Source organism: Nanorana parkeri, unplaced genomic scaffold (assembly GCF_000935625.1).
Source record: "Nanorana parkeri isolate BGI_ZX_2015 unplaced genomic scaffold, ASM93562v1 scaffold1521, whole genome shotgun sequence".
Lineage (NCBI taxonomy): Eukaryota > Metazoa > Chordata > Amphibia > Anura > Dicroglossidae > Nanorana > Nanorana parkeri.
In genome coordinates, this window is record NW_017307789.1 from 240400 (window position 1) to 266537 (window position 26138).

The window sequence follows — 26138 nt, forward strand, 5'->3', positions numbered from 1 at the left end:
CCCCCCCATCACCACCCTCATGATGTCTATGTGATTTTTTTATATGCATACAAGTCTTTCCAAATGTAAATAAAAAAAGTAGTTTTACTTACCATTCATCCATTCGTCAACTATGCAGCAGGCCTTCCAATGGGGAATTCCTCCTTCCCAGTTTGAAATCCTGGTGCAGTGGATAGGAGGGGGTGTCAGGCCTGGATGCAATATAACTCCTCATTGGCTGATCGGCGGAGCTCCAGAAGTTTGACTGGTAAATGCCACAAGGAAAGGGACTGGTGAGTGTGACAGAGTTCTTAACGCTGCCTGTGCACAGCAGGCCTCTTGTCACCACCGAAGTGAAGTGACAGCAAATCAGATGCTTGGCTGCCATGATGCACGATTGAGTGTGACAGGGCTCTTAACACTGCCTGTGCACAGTAGCGTTAAGGTCTCTTGTCACTTCAAAAGTGAGGTAATGCGTCAGGCAAATTAGGCAGCCGTGAGGCCCTTGTGAGCGACCACCTAATTTGCCTAATTAGAGAGCCGCCTCTGCTTTCATCCGTCTCACATTTTTCAGATTACTCCACGGACCCCTAAGGATAACTCGGCTGATGGAAAGCTACCTCTAAATCTGAAGTTAAAGCCTAAGGGCTTGTTCACACCAAGCGCGGAGCATATCCAGACCAGAGCAGGTGCAGGTAAAAAAACTGCGGTGAGCTGGAGAGCAAAGGAAAAATGGTGGACCAGTTTTGTGACCCAGAGAGATTCATAAGTATGGTTCAACAGTGCCCTGAGCTATATGACAGCAGACACTTTCAATATAAGAACAATAGAAAGAAGGCTGACCAGTGGAGTTTGATAACAGGGAGAGTTTTCCCAGGATATAAGGATATGTCCTTGACAGATAAGGAGAGCTGTGGTGAGTACTTCAATGTGATAGAGAGAGATTGCTAGAGAAGTAGAGAGAAAGAGAGAGTGTGATATAGAGAGAGATTGCAAGAGAAATAGAGAGAGAGTTATAGAGAAAGAGAGAGAGTGATAGAGAGAGAGATTGCTAGAGAAATAGAGAAAGAGTTATAGAGAAAGAGAGAGAGAGTGATAGAGAGAGAGATTGCTAGAGAAATAGAGAGAGAGTTATAGAGAAAGAGAGAGAGAGTGATAGAGAGAGAGAGAGATTGCTAGAGAAATAGAGAGAGAGTTATAGAGAAAGAGAGAGAGTGATAGAGAGAGAGAGATTGCTAGAGAAATAGAGAGAGAGTTATAGAGAAAGAGTGAGAGTGATACAGAGAGAGATTGCTAGAGAAATAGAGAGAGAGTTATAGAGAAAGAGAGAGAGAGAGATAGAGAGAGAGATTGCTAGAGAAATAGAGAGCGCGTTATAGAGAAAGAGAGAGAGTGATAGAGAGAGAGAGAGTGCTAGAGAAATAGAGAGAGAGATATAGAGAAAGAGAGAGAGAGTGATAGAGAGAGAGAGATTGCTAGAGAAATAGAGAGAGAGTTAAAGAGAGAGTGATAGAGAGAGAGAGTGTGAGATAGATTCCATCACAAGGGACACATCACATGCAAACATTCCTAACTAGATATGGACATGCGGGTGTATGAAAAAAACTTGTCTGGGTGTGCATGAAGGTCTGCACATAGAGTCCCAAACTGGCCCTCTGGATCTCTTTCTCTCATCAGTGGGTGCACCCAAAAGCGACGTCTCCTTACAGCGCTTTGGCGTAGCAGTATAATAACCATCACCAGGAGCATGCCTGCATCCCATGGATCCATGTTGCAACAATTTTACGTGTGAAACAAGGTCAGAGGAAGCAGGAAATAATCGGAACAGCTAATGAAAGGTCAGAGGTAAAAGGAAATGACCTCATAACCTTGTTAGCTTCCTGGAAAAAAAAACGCATCAAAAATGCATCAAAAACGCATCGTGCGTGTGCAGAAACCTGACCGGATCTGGTCTGCATTTGGTGTGAACAAGGCCTTATCCCTCCCCTTATGGGTACAGCACTTGAATAACACAATTATAGTTAAAACCTAGGTAGGGAAGATTGTTGTAAAGGGTGAGAAAGCCAGAATTTTCTGCATTTTGATTTTGTCAACAAGGTATACAATGATGTACAAACATGATCTGCTGAACAAAGCCTCAGATTTGTCAAACTTTAACTGTAGACCTGAGATCTGGCTAAATGTAGAGAATAAATAAAACACGTTTTGAGTAAAATCTGGGTGTTTATGATAGTGAATTCTCGATGTATATGAGGTCCTATTTTAAATTATGTAATATAAGGACAGCTTCTAAAGAGTGTCACCAGTTACTCAATTACAAACGCAAACAAGAATGGGAATGCAGGCAACCTTGCCTAGAGTTCACCTATTGATATAATTGGCTAAGGCAAGAGGTAAAGACATTTGTGGTAAGTGGTAGGGCTTCAGGATATACACCAGACAAGTGCAGCAAAAAATATGGTCACAAAAGCTAACAGTGTGAAGGGCTAGAATAATAAGATAAAAATTTAAACAGGCAGGCCAGATTAAGGATCTTTCTTATATTGTCAGAGACCTCTCATAGTGGTGTAAATGCTACTTGATCTCTATAGACCAGGTGGAAAGTGGTCTACATTTACTAGGGATATAAGCCTATAGTGCTCAGTTTTAAACAAGCTCTTATTGGGCTTTGAGAGGTCAAAAAATGTCTCCATAAAGAGGACCTGTCAGTGAGCCTTTGCTATTATATAGGAGGATTGTTATCCCCCTATATAATAGCAATAACAATAAGTGCCAAAAAAATATATACTGTATATAAATAAAAAAAAAAATTAAAGTCACATATAAAAAAGTAAAATAAAATAAAAGTCACATATAAAAAAAGTGAAAAAAAACCTCAAAATGTTTAACACCCCCACGTTTACGCAGATATAAACGTAAATACGCGTCCGGTGCCCCGGCACGCAAAAACGACAATTGCGCTACACACGTTACATATCGCCGCGAACGTCGCAGTGAGAGCAATCATTGTAGGGCCATCAATCACTGATAACACTAAACTGATGAGCGGTAAAAGCTTTTAAAGCTTATAGCCAATTTTGGGTATTATCGTTTTTTGAGGTTTCGCGCACGCATGCAATTTTAAGGCTTGACATGTTTGGTGTCTTTTTACCCGACGTGACCCTGTCTTTTATATTTTACCAAAAAATTGGGTAATAATAAATGTTTTATCATTTAATATAGGGGAAACAGTTTTTTTAATTTTATTTTGGTAATTTTTCCTTAATATAGAAAAAAATTAAAAACCCAGTGGTGAATAAATACCACCAAAAGAAAGCTCTATCTGTCCCTAAAAAATGATATAAAATTAATTTCAGTACAGCGTTGCATGATGGAATAAATGTCAGTCAAAGTACCGCAGCGCTGAATACTGAAAAATGGCCTGGATGGAAGGGGGGTTTAACACAGCGTACTTCAACTGGTTAGTGTACCTCTACATTAAATTGTGGGGCTTCTTGTAAAAATTCATCAGTTGAAAAGTCCATTATTAAAGTGGGGTGAGAATATAGTTTGCTGTTCTAATGCTAAAATGCATTATATTGTCATGATCAGAGGACTGTTGTCCTAAGGTAATCTGAATTTAAGAGACACAATAACTTTTACGTTAAGCTCATGTGCTAGCAATTTGTTGGGTATATTTAAGTATATGTAAATGTAGGACCTTTAAATGCAGCAATTTGCTTTTTGTTTGTATATTTAAAAAAAAAAACTTCCTTAAATACAGAAAGCTGAAGTTTGGTATTTTGAAATGATTTGACAAGCTAATGTGAGGGTTGTTAGGGGTGCAATTCTGAGATATAGCATGCTAAGCAAGAAGTTGCTTAGTTCACAAAGACTATACAATGACTCAAATTAGTGCTTTCAAATGAGACAAAAAGTTTCCACACCAACAGTAATTTATTTAAATACAAAGGGCACATAATGCTCACTACATGCACCCAATGTGAAATTTCTATTAGACAGAGACAGATCAGAAATAAGACAGTCAGAAAGTAAGTAGCAACTGCTGGGCTATCTTATCAGCAAACTGCATTCCATGCAAAGACTGTGTTAAGGGAATACCCTATATGAAATGTTTCTATAATATATAAATACGAGTAATGACAAAATATACACAATAATATGGTCTGGCCTAAAGTATTTCCAAGGTAGCTACTGAAGTACAGGCAACACAAGATACGCAGTATCTTCAAACTGATCAATGTGGACCCCTCTTTGATCCTAGGCCCAGGCTGTACTTTATGCCTTGACTTCCCAAGTTGTAAACCTTGCCCTTCCTGACATTATGCCCCACTCTCATTTCACTGTTGAATTTCATAACTTCAGTGGGCAGTTGAGGTCTTGGCATTTGACTGTTAAATGACAGGGAACATGGTTTAACACTAGAGATAGAAGAGGTGAGCAGAAAACTCCATGTGTGCCTTGTGTGTATGATCCATGTGGCTTCACAGGGATGCTCAGATTGTTCTGAAGACTATCACAGTTATTTGCAGGCACCACAAGATTCCTGCTCTTCAGCACTGTTCCTACCTTTAAAATACATAAGACAAGATCAAATTCACTTTGATATTTAAGCTAGCCATACATGGTTGAAACCACCCAGCTCAAAAAAACTTAATTTCAAAATCAAAGGAGCTGGGTGGAAAACTGTCAGTCAATCAGTGACTATATCCTTTTAGATGCTATCATATGAATACCATAGCTGGCAGTGCCGATTCCTCCATTTGTGCTATTTAGCTTTGATGGGGGAATTGAGTTGTTTCTCTCATTAAACCCATTGGGCTGAATTAAAGAAATCAACACCTGTATGGCTAGACCTGGGATTCAGTTAGCAACAGGTCCTGTTTAGGAATAGTTAGGCACTCAACATTTATAATTAGTATAAATTCCATTTGATCCTTGATTTGCAGGCTTGTTCAATGAGTTAGGAGCAAAGTTTGTGCATCCTGATGCATACTGGATCTTATTAAGAAGAGAGCTGAGTAAACAATTGTTAGCCCTCTTTATTCTGTTCTCTTCTGTCTCTCCTCTATGAGCCATCTACCTGTTCACAAGCTTGTATTCATACCCACCATGCATCCAAAACTTGAATTAATTTTACTTTTTAGTCTCTTGCATTTTTCCTGGGATAAAAGGTCTTATAAATTATACAGTATAAAACCATTTCATAAAGTCCTTTGACTCCCTGCTTGGAGTGCTTAGTGCAAGTCTTTGGGGTCTATTCACTAAGCTGCCTAGGGCAGCCGAGTGAATGACCGATCCAAAGTGAAGTGAGCCGAACACTGTTCGGCTATTCACTTCAGATTTAAAAAAAAAAAGAAAACTCTCCCGGAAGCTACGGCCAGATCCTTCGGCAGCTTCGTGAATAGACCCCTTTGTTTTTAAACTTAGAGTGCACTAAAAAGTGAAAACACAGACAGCAATACAAAGCTAGCAGAGGTTTTTTTTTTAAATTGACAATTTTTATTTAGAAGGTTGCATAAAGAAATTACAAAGTACAAAACGTACGACGTCATTTAAGGTAGCAAGCGTAATCAACCATCAACCAGAAACCATCATACATACATTGTTTTGTTGGTCCACTAAAGCGCAGGAGGTAGACTACCATCTCCTGTGTGTCGCTCGGGTCAAAAAACGATTTAATCGTTTTCGGCGACTTTTTGTTCATTTTTGGCGGCTGCTGTGCCTTGGAGGACCTACGGGGTCCATATTTTCCCATTTTTGTTCGTCTGTGTGGCTGTTAGGCTGTAGGATTAAGAGATCCCTGCGGAGCTGCTAGAAAAGACGTCTGGTTCAAGCGGCCATCAAACCACGCCCCCCTCTAGCAGAGGTTTTAACTCTTCAGCATTCTATTTAAAATAAAAACACATAGAAGTAGGCTTTAAAGTACATATAAACCCGCTGGGTTTTTTGTATATATCTACTGCTAGCAAGTAGTAGCTATATGCAAAAACATAAAAAAGTTCTAAAAAATTCTCAGGCCAGAATGCGCTACACTGTGGCGTAACACATGATACTGCAATCATGTGCTCTGTGGTGGGGTGAAAAAAGTAATGCATGCACTGTGCTGTGGTGGAAAAAATTGGTGCATGCACTTCTTTTTTTCACTGCAACACATGGTATTCGGTACTGCATGTTGTACCAAGGAGGTGAATTGGGGTATCATTCAAATGAATGGTAATGCACCTACCACACTGTAACGCATGGTAAGTGCATTGCACGGTAACATACGTTAATCTCACATTACCATAAGAAAAACAAACCGCATCGATGTGAATGGGCCCTTGAAAGAAGGTTAAAACAGATGTTTGGAGATGGTCCAATCACATGAAATTCCCAAACATGGAAACTCTAAATTGTATAATTTGCCTCTCATTTTAATTTTTTGACAACAACTTATTTATTTTCTTTTTTTAATCAGAAACATTGCAGTGTACTTGTTTGTTGATCTTTATATCATTGTTCAGTGCTAAAACATATTTCCAAACCAAATAGCAATTTGTTTCTTTGGAACAAATGTGTGCTTTGACCTAGATGTGCTGAACAAACATCTTTTCCTTTCCTTTTTTTAAGACAAATAACATTTAAGATCTACAATTTGTGATATACTTATCCAATTTCCCCTGGGAAAAAACTGGGCAGAAACGGTCATACTATGTACAAAATAAACCTCTATTTTACTCTGTGTGTTCCAGTGTTTCCAAACAGAGCTAAAAGGTCTTGATAAAATGCACTAAACCATGCTCTGCTCTATGATCAATTATGATTTCTAATTTGATTGTGTAATGGGAAAACTTGGTAACAAAGCACATCCTTTCAGCAAGTGTGTAAAACAATCTCCTTGACCAGTTTTTTTCTTGTATTATCTGTGTTGGTATATTACAACACAGTCCTTTTTATGCTCTCTGTAGCATCTGTTTGCAATCTGAATGGGAACTTGCATCATTTGTTAGGAATGCTGGCAGAACATACTTTTTTTGTATTCACCGCTTTTGTTTGGTTATGTTTAGTGCAAATTCTGAAACATTATAAATGAGAGGTATGATATTAATTAATGAGACTACACCACATGGGCAGTGTGCTGACCACAGGTGTCTCATGTATAGTGTTTTTACACAGAAAAGGTCTTCTGGAGGATAAAGCTCTTTGGAATTTCCCCAGCCTGTGACATATTTGAAGAGTCAAAGCAGATGTTTAAAGAAAACCGTTTGTAACTGCAATATATCAGAGGTTCTTAGCAGCATAATTAGTTGTGTTTTTTCATTTATTAGCTAGGTAGCAGTGCCTTCTTATTTTTTTAAAGCAACTTTTATTTATACATTTTATACTTTAAACTTTACAAAGCAAAGAAAAAACACACCCCTTCCTTATCTCAGCTGTCACCGCTTTCACCCTTCTTCCCTACAAACCCACCAAACAGAAATGACAGCTTATTATGAACACATGCTATGAATGTTGACAGGTACATCTGTCTATAACCTTAAGTTTACAGTCTATCTACAATGGTTGTATGGTTGTTTATTTTTACTCATGTAAGGGATAATATTAAGGAAAGAAAATTGCATAGTAGACGTTACTTAGGCTGGACTCATGGGTTGCAATACTGCATAATGTTATGTGATTTTTTTGCTGCAATTCTCTGCATGATTTTGCACATTTGTTCCTAAAAAAATATGATGTTTGGTAATATAATGTAATTGTATATTGATGTATAAATAAATACAGCACTAGTCTAAACCCTAAAGTCTATAAGCATGAACCATTAACCTCTAGAATCATATGAATCCATATAAACATATTACAATAAGCAGCGAGTAAATAATTTTGTGTCTGAACCTTATTTTACTACTTTTTTTAATGCAATAAAGCACAGTAAAATGCAGAAATGAATTGCACCTCTTTCCACAGTCCTGACTACTTTAAACTGATGAAAGGTGAAATTGATGGCTTGGAAGCTGTAGGCTCCTGCTGTTTGTACATCACCATTCTTCTTCACACTAAGATCCCCATGAAGTACTATTTTTAGATATAAAATGGTCCAATAACATCCTATTACTCCAATTTTACAGCACTTACATAGCCTTATGTGGGGAAAAATATGAGGTCAGGTACATACTTGAATTTGCATAAACATTTCTTTCTCTTTACCACTGTAACCTATTTTATTTGGCCATTGTATAACAAGGGGTGTCTCAAAAGTATAAAACAATGTGAAAGGCTGACAAAAGTCACAGCAGTTCTTCAATTTACTGTATTTAGTGCATAGGTTCATGACATAGAGGTAATTTACAATATCACTGAGAGTTTTAATATGGACACAAGTTCACTTGGCAACATCAAACTCTGGTGTGGGATAAGTAGGCTAGAGGTAAGGAGAAGTCAAAGGCCAAGAAAACTTCATGGAGGGATGCATAATGCCTATCCTTGCTGTGTAGAAAGCTATATCCAATGTAAGGATGAGCTGAAAGCTCCAGAACATGCACCCTCAAAAACCAGATAGAAGTTTCAGCTTCAATATTTCTATCCTGACAGGTTCAAATTGAACTGATGAATACCTCTCCTTTCAGTTTCTGCACTTTGAGGTCACATATACTGTTTTTTTATCATGTTTTACTGTTACTGGCCAGTAGTTTAGTATAGGGATGCACCGATACCAGTTCAGATACCAGTGCCGATACTTGGAATTTTCACGAGAACTACCAGGCTTGCAGCGGTTGCAGCGGTTGCATCGGTTGCAGCTGGGACCTGGCTCTGGTGCTCCACCACTGTCCTGAAATCATTAGTCTTTGTTTTAGACAATACAAAACACAGAAAATCCCCAGCTCACCTGCCGGCTAGCCCGCAACCAAACAAATTGCCCTGTCAACAGTATGCGTTAAAATCAGAGGTTTTAGTTGCACAAACTTTTGGCCAAAAATATGTAGAAGCCACACCGCCGCGCCAAGGCACCTCTGCAAAGTGTGGTCCTAACTCTATGTATATGAGTCTCCAAGTGTGAGCATATTAATGCAGTCGATAAATTGCATGCAGGTGTACCAGGAGGTAGCCAACTCCTCCTAATAGTAAAAAATGTGGATCCGCGCTTTATGGGTAGCCCTTATATTAAAGCAGCTGCGCTCTCAACCCTGGGGTCGAAATTTGATAAAGTGATTGTTTTAGACAAACTGTCACATGACAATAAGCAAACATGCATCAGTGCTTGTATTTGTAAGTACTTGGGCAAGTATCAGTACTTAAACTTGCAAAAATGGTATCGGTGCATCCCTTATATATGTTTATAAAAACAAGATCATACATTAAAACAGAGATGTACAAATCCCAGGAGCTCCGTGTGCTCCTTACAAATGACAGCTGCCTCCTGAATTTTTCTCTAGTCTAGTCTAGTCTTGGAGTTCGAAAGGTATCTATACTTTTACTAGTACTTGTACCGAGTACGGTACTTGGTATCGATTCATCCCTAGTTTAGTATATAGCACCTCTGCACCAATCATTTACTTGCTTTTTGCATGTTATGTAACAGGTAACAATAGTTCATTGTTACAATTGGTTACGAAGTACTTTTCATCTATAATATATGGCATTGTCTAATTATTAATAAAGCTTTCTGAATTGGCATTATTGTAGTACTGCTGTTGATTGTTCTACATTAACACAATTCATGTGATTGTCATCTGTCTGACGCTGGTGTAAATATTTTGGAACACCCAGCAGAGTTACAAATAATGTATTTCTTAATGGGTGGCTGTTAGGTATATTAAAGTTGTAGTATAATAGCCAGAAGGCAGTGGCATAATATGAGCACACTAAGCATTTAATTGCTTTCATATTTCAGGTCCTATTTTATGCTTTCGTTGACGGTTAAAGGTATTGTGAAGAGGGCATACAACAACAAATACAATGTATGTCCTTGTTATGCTATATAACAGACATTCAAAATGGGCAGAAAACAAATTAAAGTATTTCGGTCATGCTTGGCCACATATGAAATGAGCCCGTGAGTGCTATTGCTATGCGTCTGTGGCTAGCGGCTAATTGCATCGCTGGATAGCAATGGGATTTTGCCTAATTGAAGCCAGATTTGCCTGCTTAGCATTCTGGCATATGTGTCAGGTGAATTAATTTTTAAGTGAATAGTAGTGTTAAATAAACCTGTATGAGAGAAAAATGGATGTTTCCGTTGCTTAGCTCTCATTTTCAAAATTCTAGTTGTGTGGTTATCATGTTGACCCTATTGCTTCTATACATTTACTTACTGACCCAGAAGATGGCAGATAAGTACTTCTGATTTTTCTACATTTCCACTGTATAACAACTAGTCAGCTAGCATTTTTAGAAAGAGATCTGACTCCATATTTCTCTCTTGGAAAATGTACTTGAAGTCCTATATTACTGCAAGCATAATGCTGAATCTGTAAATTGGTGCATATCTTCTCTATTACTATTCCCTTTACAAGTACTTGATCATTATTTCACTGAATTTCCAGTGCCAGGGCTACGCTATATGGGTAATTTTAATCTAAAGGTACCAATAAACGTGTTCATAAACAACACCTTTGCAGCTCGCTCAAGTTAAATAGTGGAACATGTTCACTTTTAAAGTGGGTTTTTTTTACTTTGCAAAGTTCATTTTGATTTATCTTAGTGAATGAGGTGAAACAAAGTGAAAATTCACTTTGCAAAGAATACCCAATCATATGCTATTCGGTGAAATAACCATTTTATGTTGTAACCACTTTGATTTTAGTGAGTCTGATTAATTACTTTTAATGAGAATTCACACTTTGCAGTAAATTTTCACTTATGTCCCTGAATGAAACAAAGTGAAGGTTCATTTTGTAAAGTGTACCCAATCATGTGCAAGGAAATTAAACAACTGGATTTTTTGCTCGAACAAAATTGGATGATTACATTTAACACAACTTCACCTAATTTACTAGTCTAAGTCATTTTTTTTCTTTGCAAAGTGAATTTTCACTTAGCTTAATGAATGAGGTGAGCTTGAGGTGAAGTTGTGCTGACTGTCCAAATCATCCATAATAAGGACTGCTTTTCCAATTGGTGCCGTATCAATTTGTAGCAGTATTCACATTTTTGCATGTTAGCTGGTTTACACTTACATTAGTAAGCCCATGACAATTATTACTTTTATAAATATATATACCTATATGCACTCCACACTGTCAGTCTTAATTTTTTTGTTATTTCCTGTAAGTCATATACATACACAATTCCAGTGCGCCAAGCAACAACAACAAAAACTGCCTCGGGGAGTCCTATCTGAAGACACCTCTCCCATTGTAGAATAGATATATGTAGCAAAAAAAATTAGGGTTTCAGCCAAGCAGCTGATGATTAAACCTATTTGTTTTTACTCTTATTTTGTGTGTCGTCATCCCCCCAGCCACCCATGGGCATTGATAGGTATGTTCAAAAGCAAACTTGGGAGCTGGTTTGTGAGACTGCAATGGTCCTCACAGGAGTCCCAATAATTCAGGTAAAAACCATCTTTCACTGATGGCTTCTGAATAATGGATTACTGCTGCTGACCATTATGCTAGCTTTTCATATTGTACCTTAAAGGAAACCTGTCATGAGAAAACACGGAGGCTGCTATTACTGACCTTTCCTTCAACAACAAAAAAAAAGCTACTTGGCTGTCATGCTGACTATCCTTTCTTTTCTCTGGCTTACCTGATGTACTTACTTTCTATGGGGTTGTGAACTGAAATGAACTGATGTAAGCAGGTCAGCAGGTCAGCAGGTCAGCAGAAAAGAAAAGCAATTTGCAGTTTTAGAAGCAGGCCACCAATTGCAAACCCTCTATTTTTCTAATGACAAGTTTACTGTTAGCTCCCTGGTATATAATAAAATGTAAGGTCTAAATACATGCTTTATGTGGAATTTTTATTATTTGCATGTTTGCATTTATTAATATGAGTGAGAGCTGCATTATCGATCATCTGTCAATGTAAAATATAGCCTCACTCATAAATCCATTAGCAAAGTGCATTTAGGTGCCCTGATTTGCATACTATGTGTCTTATAAATGTAGTCATATCTAAAAAAATTATACATGTAATTACCTGACATCTCAGAATGGCTATATAAAACCTGAATATTGAGAAGGTGAGAATGTTGTATATATTAGGGTCATGTATAGCATGCAGATTATACTTGTCAGACAGGATGTTAGTGGTGATTATATGAGGACCAACCCCCTTTTCTGACTGCAGTCATTAAATGACCAATTTTATGAGGCACCTTTATAAAGCCAGTTTGATCCTTTACAGCTTTTGTTAAACTACAATTTTCATTGTTCCTGTCAAAAGCTCTGTCAAGGCAGGCTGGTACTTGTAATTTTACAAAGATCAGATATCAAAGTGTTTAGCAGTTGGTTTATGTGTGTGTGTTGGGGAGACACATGTATAATATAGATTTTGTTTTTAATAGGGATGACTTGAGGGACCAAGGGTTATTACTACTTGATCAATTGACCTTTTTTTAATTTCTCTTTTCCACCCACAATTTAACTTTTTTCTCACTCTTCTCTTTCTCTATTTTCCCACACTCTTTCTTCCTTCTTCACACTGTAGCTGTGCATTAATTCAACTAGATTCAGACCTCAGGCATCTCTATTCTCTCCTCCCCTATAATATAATTCTCATTTCACATTATTTCCTCTAATTGTATCTATTCCCAGTGTAAACTTATTATATTTTGTTTTCAGATCACCAGGTCAATTGGTAATTCATGCACACCCAATAAGCTTGACTCCTGTTCAACTCCGTGGCCCAACTGTTCCACCTAGTATTGTTGAAAAGCATTGCATATGGCCCAGATTCCCATTACCCTGCCACACATCTTAACTTGTCCCATAGACTTGACAAAAATTGCAGTAGGTGCACAAGTGACACTTTATTTGTATTGTCTGTACTGGTATGGCCTTCCCCATTAGAAACCAACTGCCTACACATGCATTCTCCTTGTCATGTGGGTACATAGCTTTTTCAAATTGATTTACTGTAATAGGAGATTGTGAGTTGTGGCTGGGGCCCCCTGGCCACTTGGTGATCCATCTGAGATATGTAAGATATGATTGCCTACATTTAGTCAACTAAAATATGGATTCTGTTGCCCCACATTGGACATTCACTTTTGTTCTTATTGTATATGCATAATGGCTGGGTTACTAAAGACATACAGTATGTTACAACAACATTAATACAGTAGATTTTTTTTAACATTTTGCTGGTATCTTTTTTTTTAAAGTACATTACCATCTTAAGAATGCAGGTGGTAGTTGTTTTGAAAAAAGTTAAACTATTTCTCCAGATGTCGTCTATTGAATTTTCCTTGGTGTTTTAGCTGCCAGGTTCCGTCAAGCTGGTTTTTGTAGAACATATAAGCCTATGCATTATACCTGTTTTCCTCTCATGGGGAAGGCAGTGGCAGAATGCAGGAACCTTTTTCTCTTCTCAAAGCCAAATCTTTCCATGCTTAGTCTCTAGCAAGCTTAGAAAAATAAGCTGCAATGTATTGAGGGAAGTATTTTCTAGTAGAAATGCTGATGCAGCTAACAAAGCCTTTACAAAAGAACATTTCTATTATATAGAAATTATTTGCTTATCACGTGGAACTTTAAAAAAATCAGACTTGTTAATAAAAAAATTCTATAGTATTTTAAGAGAATAGCTATGTTCTTGCAGAGTTCTTAATGCAGGTGCAAGTGTTACTAATTAAAGTAGATCTAAACCCTAACTCATTGACCTTTAGTTTGCTACAGCACTTTGAATGATAGATAATTTCCATATTTCTTTTTAATTTGTTTATTCTTTTTCTGCATTTCAATGCAGTAAATCTCATCTAGCTTCTTTGCATCCACTTCCTGTCTACATGCATGAACTCTAGCAGCAGCTGCATACCATTGTTCAGGATGGGCGTTCTGATTATGATGAAACATACCTGTGCAAATGAGTATCGGCACAGGCGCTTACAGTTTGCACCAAAAGTGAACAGGTGACAATGCAAGAGCCCTGTTAGGAGACAGGCAGAGGGTGCTGTCACCCTATAATGTAAGGTGCCTGAACAGGGGCCACCATGTCATGATCATCAGGTGTTAATTTAATGAAAGCTTTCACCTTTTTTGAGCATAAAGATTGAATTCAATTTTTGTGATTGGGTTAACATATACTTTAATACTAAACAGTTTCATGTTTTCTATTTGGGTCTGGTTTCCTAAGATCAGAGGCTCTTTTGTATGCAATGCTGGTGTTCAGTTCATGCATGCTGATTCATACAGGCAGTTGCCTTAACATACAGTGGTCTAGCCTTTAAGCGCTACCCGTGTGGGTGTTTATGTTAGTTAAAAAATCAAATATAACTCCTTTGGCAGAATTTCTACCTTAAAAAAGAATTCTGGGCATATTAAACCCCTGCACTGCAAGGGTTAACTGCTTCTTTTTGTCTAGGGTCTAATAAAAAAAGATATACTTACACAACTTATACATTATATACTTACAGCCTTCCTGGCTGTTAGACCGGGCTGTTAGTCCATGCTCCAACAATCTAAGTATCACTACCATCTCCACGTCCATTCACTTGTATTGGGCGTGAGGACTGAGGATCTGCTGAGTAAATCTATTACAATTAAATATGTTCTAAAGCAGGAGTGTCAAACTGAATTTAATCGAGGGACACATCAACATTATGGTTGCCCTTTAAGGGCATGTAAGACTATATAAATGTGTCTAATCTTTATCATAATTGCCTCTGCATTATCACTAGTTTTAGTAATAACTAATAACTAAATCTGAAAGTAAAACTCTAGGAAATGGCCTGGTGGGCCGGATTCGGCCCCTGGGCCTTGAGTTTGACACATGTGCTCTAAAGGATTTTGCAAAAGCATTTGTTACAAACAGTGTAAAAAAATAACCTCTGTCAGTCCAAACCAAATCCACCCTTTTCCGGTATGCAAAAACATTTTTGTTTTCTTTACCTAATTGTGTAAGTGGTCAAGTTGGATGGCAATAGATGACATCCTCTTCCATTGATTTCAAAGGAGTGAGGTTTATAGACTGTGCATTGCATATGCTTATTCCTGTCCTGAGTCTGTAGAGTACCAATTATTCTACAGGATCAATGCACACTAGTCTGCAGCATTCGGCTGTGCTTCCCCTTCGGTGAAGAGGGGGAGTGGCAGTGCTTTGCGCCATTTCAGTGCATCACACTGCTTACATTTTTCTTTTTTTTTATTTATTGAAGTTCATCAGAGTTAATGCACTGCAGCTGAGATGTGTTGCAGTGCCTTCAAGTGAGCTTCAGTGCATTGCAGAAAAAGCAGCATGTCTTTTCTTTCACAATAATTCCCCTGTCTCTCTGTCTGTCTGTTTTTCTATCTATCTATCTATCTATCTATCTATCTATCTATCTATCTATCTATCTATCTATCTATCTATCTATCTGTCTGTCTGTCTGTCTTTCTATGCATTTCACACTTGCTGGTCTTAGTCTTAGTAAATAAATATTCTAATAATAAATATGACTACCTGTTTTGATTATTGTCATAAATCAAGAAAGGGACATAAATCCCTTTCACTTAGATATTATTAATTTTAATACTACATTATTTTTTCATATTTGCAGCAGTCTTATGCACCAGCTCCTCACCCGATGGCTCCCCCCAGCCCCAACACAAACAGTAGTAACAACAGCAGCATCAGCAGTACGGAGCAGTTGAGTAAAACAAACCTGTATATTAGAGGACTTCCACCTGGCACGACGGACCAAGACCTCATTAAACTTTGTCAACCGTAAGTAAAATGTAAAATTGCATACTATATGTTTCTCAATACATACCGATGATTTTACAGGATTCATATGTAATAATAGCTTAAATGTTTTCAAAATGCAAAGCATCATAGAGACAGTGATTAAATATTTATGTTGCATGGAATGTTTACTATTTGTGAAGAGGAGACATGTGTGGGTTGATTTAATAATAGACAAGACATAGGCTGACATTTTCAGAAACTTCCCTCAGTTTCTGAAAATATAATGCGCACGTGGACCAAGCCTAAATCCTTTTTAATTTGGTAACTTACTTCCTATTACAATCTATGAAAAAAATAGCCCAGACCCCCAGCCTTTAAGTGATCAAGGGGTGGAGTTCCTTGGTCTGATTTTGTTTTGGTCTGACTTGACCTCATACTCTCAACCCTAGTAAAGAGCAATGATATTCAAAATATATCATCTTTCATTATTTTTAAAAAATAATGCAAACTGATTCATAACTTGCTTTTTTTAATTTACTGCATGTCTTTACTTTAATAAGATCAAAGCTTTATATGTATATGCAGAAATGAATGTATACCTACATGCATACATACACATCTCTGGTAATTTGTGAGTGTATATAAAGGTGTATATGATCTGTGGGGTTGATCTACTATTGTAGTAGAATATATTTAATTTGCAAAGTGAAAGTTAGGTTAGTGAATATAGTAAAGTGGTATATTTAATGTTTTCTGTTAACAAAATACCAGTGAAGGGGGGAGGAAGAGGAGATGCCAGAAAATAAGGAGAGAGGGAAGGTAGGGAGGTACCCGTGGAGACCAGACTTCAGAACCACATCATTCTGCAACTCAGCAATATTTATTTCTGTTTTGTACCCAATATTCAACCAATGTTAAGCCAAGAAATGTGCAAAAGTTGCATCAACAAAATTATCCAACCTCTTTTTTCAAAGGGAAAGTGATTTACTGTACTATTCATCCAATTTATCGTCCAGTGAATGAGGATTTCTTCTGATATTTACCAAAAATTTGCCAATTTTTTTCAAAGTAGGCGAATGTGTATTTCTTTATAGCATTGGAAGCATTGGAAATTCCTATGCCCCTTAGCTCCATCTAGTTGTGGTAGTTCTGTGCAAACAGCATTTGTCCAGCTTTACAATGGGTGGAAGATGTATACATCGGCCCCTAAATGTCGTCCGCTTAGGGTTTTGATCTATATTAAAGTGCTTATAGGAACAAATCTTAGGTCAATATTTGGTAAAATATCTTATTTCACCAAACACAGAAAAAAAATGGATAACCTCTAATGCTTAAATCTGTCTCCTATTCTGCTGTAGATTTGGGGTGAAAATTCTAGTGAATTGGAGGGAAAAGCTAATAATTTTTCTGCTTGTTTGATACATGCAGTGTTGCCCTGTTCAAGATTTATGGAAATGTAATGGTTCATAGAGTTATAGCTACAAGTAATGGAAGAAATGCTGACATTAATAGCATATTATACCAGTTTTTGTAGGTTTTTCCAGTTGATTATTTTTTATTTGAAATACTGTGTGTCACTCTGTGTACCATAAATATGTTGTAAAATATGTAGTTGTAAAAATATCCAGGTATGTGCAGGGTATTAACATTTTAATTGCTTTGTTTGAATGTTTGAAGTATGCTGAAATCCTGGAACAGTGTAAAAGTAATCCTTTAGTAAATCACTTACTCTTAAAGTGGACCTAAATAGCAATTTTTTTTAAAAGAACAAAATTGGGTTTGTGGCTAGTTATTACACTTACCTTTCCCCTGATTTTACCAGAGGAGCCTTGATAAAGGTGATATCCCTGGGAAGTGCTGAGTAGCTCAAATCCCGCAACAAAGAGCACTGCACTTTGTTGGAGCATCATCTTGAGAGATATTGGCTACTTAGCATTCCCTGAGATTTTGTCAGAATGAGAGTGTTACCCCCTACAGTACAGAAGCTGGGAGTAAGGTAAGTATAAAAACAAACTTTTTCTCTCCCAGGTTTAATATTTTGGTTTAGTGCAGCATTTTAGCAAGGGGGCCCTTACTAAAAAAGAAGACCATTCTTAGAGTGCAAGAGAGGGTAGACTTCAGACATTCTGGGAAATACATATGTTTTTGTCCTAGGTCATCTACAATGTCACTGCTAGAAACATTTAAAAGTAATAGTATTAGTATGGATCCCATAGGTACTATACTAAATTCTGTTTACCTCAACAACTTGCTTGCCTTCTCTCTTGAAACCAGTGTCTTGCAAACTGTCAATTTACAATCTAATCCCAGTGCATTTAAACTTGTTTATATGTATTCCAAGAGAAATGGTGTCAAAGGGTTAATTGAAAGCTTAGTAAGCCACATCTGCTTGTCCATTCTAAATTATCGCGTTATCTGGTCTCTGTTCAAGTGCTGCTGTTTACTCAGGAAGACATATAGTGATTCTGCTTAACATTTCTGAATCAATCTGGCAAAGTCTGAACACATTGAACACACATTGTGAACACTTTTAAAGTTGCATTTGGTCTGTTTCTTTCCAGGCTGTTGTTTCATGGCCTTGACAACATGTTCAAGGTCATAAATATGACAGAGATACTTTCACCAAACAAAAATGACAGATGACATTATGGACAGTATGATTAAAATGAAAGATATATATATCTATATATATAACGTTAAAAAAAATGCAGGATTGCAGTGTGCAATGATACCTTTCTTATTGGACTAACAAAATATATAAAATGAGCACTTAAACAAATGGGTGGGTTTCACTTAAACTAGTGGGTGTTTCTCAATGGCTCAGTGGCTGCAAAAGTGGAAATACACAATGGGCTGATCTAAAAAAATTAATTCTTCTCCTTCCCCAAGAATAAGAACATAATATAAGAGTATTAAAAAAATCCAAGGTTCCACGGTCATCCTCCCCACCACTTCTGGTCTTGTTGTCATCCCTCGCTCTGTCATCATGTACAATGCAGGAGCCTAGCAAAATAAGCACTATATACTTTATACTTACATTTCTAGGGTAGTGTGGAGTTCTTCTTTAAAGGAGAGCATAGAAAATAATTCTAAAATGAAAATAATGTTAATACTACTAATGGTTTCCGAAAATATACTGATGACAGTGTTAAAATAAAATCATATAGTCTTGTATGGTCTTCAAGTTGCCTTTAAATAGTTTCCTGTTTCATCTTTATTGCATACGTCCTGCTATTTATGATGTAGTGATAAGGTAACACCAACTTGTGGGTGCTGTCCATTAAACATGGTCTTAGACAGTTTTGACAAATTATCTATTGCTACAAAACCCCTTATCAATTTGTGAGCAACTTGTCAGTGTAATCTGTCAAGCTGCTGTGAAAGAACAGGAGGAATAGAGGCCATCATTAAATCATTTCATATACAAAAGTCCACTGCTGATACTGTTCGGGTACTACAATGTATTCTTGTCTCATATTTACCTTGTTTATTTATTATTCCTTGAATATAGCCACATAATGTTTACATTATTGATTTACTACAGAGGGTGGCAATTAAAAAATAAGTCTTTCTTTTTACTTTAGGTTGAATTAGGATTGTTGTTAAGCTTCCATGTAAAGTAGGTTTTTCAAGTAACAGAATGACAAAGTTATAGGACAGTTACCTTAAGGGGAGTCTGAGGTGGGCAGTCTCTCTTGCTGCTCCAATCCCAACACCCCTGAGAGTAGAACAGGTGCGTAAGGACAATGAGTGGCACAGGTGCCAGAGGGTGATGAAGATTCTGGAGGGATTGCATGCAGGATATGAGGGACGCAGGTGCTGAACGGCAGGATCCAGATAGCAGAATCGAGACAAGCTGGGTCAGCAACAGTATGGCAACAAGGTATAGAATCAGCAGACAGGATGTGGTCAGGAACAGGCTGGGTACCAGACTATAGGCAGAAGAGAAATCCAAACAGACTGAAGTCAAAGATGCAGAGCGGAAGCAGAAGGTCAAGATAAGCCGGTAATGGGTGATCAATCAGGTTCAGGAATACAATAACAGGGTACAGCTGGAGATATGTCAACATGGAGGCCAGGGTGTCTCAGCCATAAATAGCCCGCTCGGCACCACCATTCTAAATGAGAGCATGCCCACGTCTGTGTGCACTCACGAACATGTGCATGCCTTCGCAGAGACACATTTTGCGCAATTTTATGCACAGAACCATTCACAGGCCTATGCACATGTGCAGGTGCCTGTCCAAAACTACGGCTGTACAGAATGATTCTGGCTTCCTGACACAAAGGCTCATTGGATATGACTGTCTTGTTAGGAATTCAAACCAAACTAATTTATTGTGACTGACTATAGCTTTACACACAAGCATTCACTGTAGGTGAAAGAATCACTGTAATTTGAAACACATGCACCAAGAAGATACACCTGTAGTGGATGTTAAGTAAATGTCACATTCACTGCTTTATAATTACACCCCAAAATATTTTGGGTCATTTGTTTTTGGGAAATTTACATTGATTTGTATACGTATTCTCCTCCCTTTTCACATTTTGTAGTGTTACAACCTGGAAATAAAATCAATGTAAATGGAATTTCACGTCACTGACCTACAAAATAACAATTAATTATTTTGAAGTAGAAAAAAAGTGGAGATAGAGTTCCAAAAAGCTGAAATGCAAGGGTTAAATCTCTTTTCCTCCAGGCACTCTGCATCTGCAGGAAAAGAGGTTTAACCTTTGCATACGGAAGGTATTCTTTACAATCAGAGTTGTGAAAATGTGTATTAGACTCCACCAGGAGCTTTTTCTAGCTAGTTCAGATAACTGTTTAAAAAAAAATCTGGATGTATTCCTGAATTCACAGAATATTACTGGATATTGAGTTCTTATAGGTATATTAAGCACCAGAGATTGTTGATCCAGGGAATATCCGATTGCCTTATGAGATCAGGAAGACATTTCTTTCCCTAGTTGGAGCAAATTTAACCATGCTTTATAGGGGCTGAACCATGCTTTACACGCCTAATTGTGAAAACAACAATTACGCACATGTAACCTATTACCCCGAATGTCAGAGAATGAGCAATAATTCTAGTGCCATCAATCAATGTTAACACTAAATTGATGAGTGGTAAAAGCTTTTAAAGTGTCTCCTATGGTCAATTTTGGGTATGGTAGTGTTTTGCAATTTCAGGGGCGCACACAATTTTAAGGCTTGACATGTTTGGTGACTATTTACCTGATGTGAACCCATCTTTAATAATTCACCAAAACATTGGGTAATAAATGTTTCACAAGATAATGTAGGGAAACAGTTTTTTTTCTGTACTTTTTTCTTTATGTAGTAAACATTCTCCTGAGCACCGCTAAATCCATTATGAAAAAATTCAAAGAATATAGCACGATTTTGAGTCTTCTCACACTTCCTGAGATTCACAGCTGAGATGGGAGAAACTGTTAATGGGACAACTGTATCCTGGACTATATTTTTCCAGAAATTGGCTCTATGTAAAAGTTATAAGAAAAAACCCATTGCTGAAAATCCCATAATAAATCCCACTTTGGTGTTTGCCCGCAGGCATGTGGAAAAAACAACAGCATGTGTATAATGGTTCTCTGGTTGGATGAGACCAAAATGTAATCTTTTGACTCAGCAGAAAACACTGTTGTTTAGCAAAAAAAAAAAACAATACTGTTCATTTCCCTGAAACCTGGAGGTGGTAACATTATGTTGCGGGGATGTTTTTATTGGCAGAGGCTAAATAACTGATCAGGACTGAGAACTAAATAGATGGAAACAAATACAGGCAATGCTAGAGGAAAATCGGTTTCATTTAGCAAGAAACCTGAAACTAGGCTGAGGTTTGTCTTCCTTCATAACAGTGAATCTGAACACAGCCAGGGCTACACTGAAGTCACTGCAAACCAAGAACTTGAAAATCTCATAATGGAGTTGTCAAAGCCCAGACCTCAATCCAAGTGAGAATTTGCAGCAAGGCATTGAAATTGTTGGGTATGACCTGTCCACGGACTGAAAAGAGCTAAAGTAACTTTTCAGAAAAGAATGCATAAAAATTGCATGATCTTCCCATAACATTTGCAAATGTCATCGTAGCCAATTGTGGTTCTAGGAATTCTAGGTCAGGGTGTAAATACTTATACAACTAACAGATATCTTTCTTTTTATTAACTTTTGTGCCAAAATAAAAACTTCAGATCGGGTGACAACTGATAAATTTATTTTTTCATCACCTTCTGTCTAGAAGGGAAACCTCTCTACAGAGAACATACACAGGAATAGACACATGGCAGGGGTTTCTAACTCTTCACTACTCTTTATAGAATAAAAACAATTCTGGCTATACATACACTTTTACGTTTTTAAATACATTTTACATTCATGTTATAAGAGTGTAAAAAAATAGGTTTTATTGTGATAAAGTCCAAGGCATGAATCTCTGCAAGGCCTAACCATGCAAATGAAAACATTAGGAAATACTTTTTGTTATAGTACATAATTCTGTATGCTGTGATTGTTTAATTTATTGAGTGCAATTCATTTTTTAAAGACAAAAAGTGCAATATAAAGTAGCTTTGTGTGTTACTACAGTAATAAATATAAACTCCACTTTATGAGTTTTGTTGTGGTAATCTAACTCACATACTGTACATGCTTCCCATTCCATCCACTCCTCAAAAATCTACAATATCCAGTTCTGGTTGAATTTCAGCTGGAGTGGGCTAAGCACAGGAGTGCTTAGGTACACTTACATACAAGGAAGTACACTGCTATTTTTTGGGAGAAATTGAAGACAAAAGGTAAATTTTTCAGGGGAACATTCTAAACATTTCTAAATGTTTCCTATAACATACGGGTCTATTCACTAAGCTGCCGAGGGCAGCCGAGTGAACAACCGACCCCAAGTGAAGTGAGCCGAACACTGTTCGGCTGTTCACTTCAGGCTTGTACGGTTGATTTCAGCCGTATATCGGCTGAAATCAGCCGTACATCGGCTTGCTTCGCATGGCTTTGGGTCGGCCGAACATGCTCAGCATGTTCGGCTGACCCGAACTGCAGAAGGAGTTCGACTTCCGGCAGGCTACTCGCTGCTGTTCGTTCTATTCTTATAGATGCCGAACAGCAGTGAGTGAATAGCCGAATGCCGCTTAGCGGCATTCGGCTCGGCTGTTCTGCTCGGTCCCTCAGAGGGACAGAGCAGAACAGAAAAATAGTTAACAAAGTTAAAAAAAGTAAATAGAAAATGATTGTGTGGAGCTAGCAATGACAGCTAGCTCCGCCCAACAGTTTTCTAATGTCCGACGGTTCTGCTGCCATTAAAAAAAAAATCTCCCGGGCGCTCTGGGAGCCTCCCGCTCCCGGCTGCCCAGGAGAGAAACACTGCTGTTTCTTTTTTTCTTTATTCTGACACGGAGCTGTGTCAGAATAGAAAAAAAAGTTTTTGTCCATTGGAATGCATTGTTAGATTCCTATTGGCTATTGCAAATTGAAATAGCCAATAGGAATCTAACAATGCATTCCAATGGACAAAAACTTTTTTTTCTATTCTGACACAGCTCCGTGTCAGAATAAAGAAAAAAAGAAACAGCAGTGTTTCTCTCCTTGGCGACCGGGAGCAGGAGACTCCCAGAGTGCCAGGGAGAGATTGCTGTTTGGAGATCAGTGTCCCTGGTTAGCTGGTAACTAGGGACGCTGATCTCTCTGCAAGTGGCTGGAGCCAGCCGTAAGATGACGGCTGGCTCCACCCAGCTGTCAGAAGCAGGCTGTCGGTTCGGCTTTCAGCGCCGCTCAGCCGAGCCGATGCATATGCGTTTGGCTCGACTGAGCCGCTCGGCCACGTTCGGGAGCTCTACTGAACCGAAGGGGTCCTGGGGCCGAAGCTAGCCGAAGGATCGGCCGAAGCTATGGCTAGATCCTTCGGCAGCTTAGTGAATAGACCCCATAGTAAATCTCCACTTTTCGAGTTCAGGTACACTTAAGCATATGCAGAGCTGCAATGCAACCAAAAGAGAATGGATTCAAGAAAATCTGCATGATAGAATAGGGTGAAGGTACCATGTTTATCTCACTTCTTGTTAAGGATCCTAGGTGGAATCCCACTTTAATATATTCATCAGCAGAATGGATTTACTAGCAATAAATCAGTGACCCATGGGGACTGATTTATAATGGAGAATGGATAATGCAATCTACTTTCCATTATCCTGTGCTCTGCTTTGCGCATCACAGCCTGCATTTTATAAATTTGGCCATAGTGTGTGTCAGGTGGGGCTGCACTAAGTTATCAATGCTTATCACAGAATAGAGAGTTTTGTGATTGGAGGAGAGTCAGTTTCTTTATTTGACAGCACTTGCATTCATCATTAATGCACTGCGGAGCACAGAGTACATTCGTAAAGCAACTGTATTTTATAAATGTGTTTTTTTTTCTAAAAGCAGTGGTATGACTGCTTCTTTTAAATGGGCCCTTTAATAAGAAAGATAGGCTAACTTTTAAAGATCTGGTTAATTCCTAATATGTATTTCATTAATGTAATCTGGGTCCCAAATTGGATTTGTGCACACTTAGGGGCCTGTTCACAAAGCAGCCGAAGGATCTAGCCATAGCTTCAGCTGATCCTTCGGCTATCTTCAGCCCCAGGACCGCTGCTGTATGGGCTATTCTCTATAGCTCGTACAGCTCCCGAAGTTGGCCGAGCAGCTCAGTTGGGCGGAGCCAGCCGCCATCTCATGGTTCTCCTTCAGTGAATGACAGCAGCAGAGGGAGGGTGCAATAGCTAGTTTGCTATTGGCTATTGCAAATTGAAATAGCCAATAGGAATCTAGCAATGCATTCCTATGGCGAAAAAATTATTTATTTTTGACGGCTGCAGAACCACCCGTCCAATAGAAAACAGTTGGGCGGAGATAGCTGTCACTGCTAGCTCCGCACAATCGTTTTCTATTTATTTTTTTGTACTTTTTAAACAATTTTTTTGTTCTGCTCGGTCCCACAGAGGGACCGAGCAGAACAGCCGAGCCGAATGCCGCTCAGCTGCATTCGGCTATTTACTTACTGCTGTTCGGCATCTATAAGAATAGACCGAACAGCAGCGAGTAGCCTGCCAGAGGTTTGGCTTAGCCGATCCAGATGTTGGATCGGCTGAGTCGAACTCCTTCTGCACACAAAGCCAGCCTGAAGTGAAAAGCCTACGGCAGCTTAGTGAATAGACCCCTTAGGGTACATATAGCATTTAAAGGATAGTGAAGAAATAAAGAAAGGCAACATTTTTTTACAACATTTTTTACATTTTGATCCATCCTTGACTCTTGACTAATCAAGATTTATTCTGGGTATTTAGGAGTAAATCACAATTCATGCCTGATTGATTCACTCATTGCTAATTAATACATCTTAAGTGAATGCTTTTTGGTCTGTCACTTTCTTTTATTCCTGGTTGTATTTTCTGTCATCGCGGCATGATTGTTACTGTTGTTTTCCACCACAACACAATTTTTTTTCATTGAAAAATATCAGGAAAAAAAGCAATGAAAGAAAATAAAAAACAGTCTGCAGCACTGCCTCTTGATATAGTCTCAGCTGTGTTTAGATGTATTGGATAGGAAATTATTTTGTACTTCAGTTCCCCTTGAGTGTTTTGAAGAGTAGAGTAGGCTACCTCCAACAGATGAGTGGATTTCAGGAGTCTGTATTAAATTATGCATGCACTTTTCCTCTGACACACAAGCTCTAACAAGAGCATATCTCATTACCACTCTCTATGAAGACATCTGGATTTTATGGGAAATTGAGAGGCATGATAGCATTTGCAGGAAGGTAAAGAAAACAAGATTGACAGAGTTTCTGTTGATAAATGATCCACTGATATTGCAGTTAAATAAATATCTCTTGATGCATAATACCCATACCGGCTCAGGAAGTGATGTGAAAGAGATGTGCTATAAAATATAAATCAAAATTGTGCACACAGATGATCAATTATTTAAAATTTGATTTACAGTCAATTTTAAAAAACACCTGCCACCCCCCAATTATGTGGATTATTAAATAATATTATGCAAAATATGATTGATAAACTTGTCAGGGCTTTTTTAGCCACTACTTGACCTTTATACTGGCTCTTTAACCTCTTGCTGTCCGCCCGTAGTAGAAAAACGGACGGACGGCACTGCTGCATTGGCGGGTTGCCGTCTCCAGACGGCATTTTTTTTCTACTCGTGCGCGCCCCCTAGCGGGCACGCACGGGCAGAAAAGACCCGTCCAATGCGAACACCCGGTACCGGGTGTTTCACATATAGGCGATCAGCGGGTCCATAGCCCGCCGATCGCC

At 38.2% G+C, this 26138-nt stretch overlaps 1 protein-coding gene across 1 annotated transcript in view; it reads left to right on the top strand.

The window, feature by feature from the left end:
- Positions 1 to 26138, top strand: part of LOC108798609 (RNA-binding motif, single-stranded-interacting protein 3-like) — a 181291-nt gene that overhangs the window by 115658 nt on the left and 39495 nt on the right. Inside the window, exon 2 of the mRNA XM_018570366.1 lies at positions 15661 to 15827. Within this exon, the coding sequence (XP_018425868.1) occupies positions 15661 to 15827 (167 nt within the window). The remainder of the gene's footprint in view (positions 1 to 15660; positions 15828 to 26138) is intronic.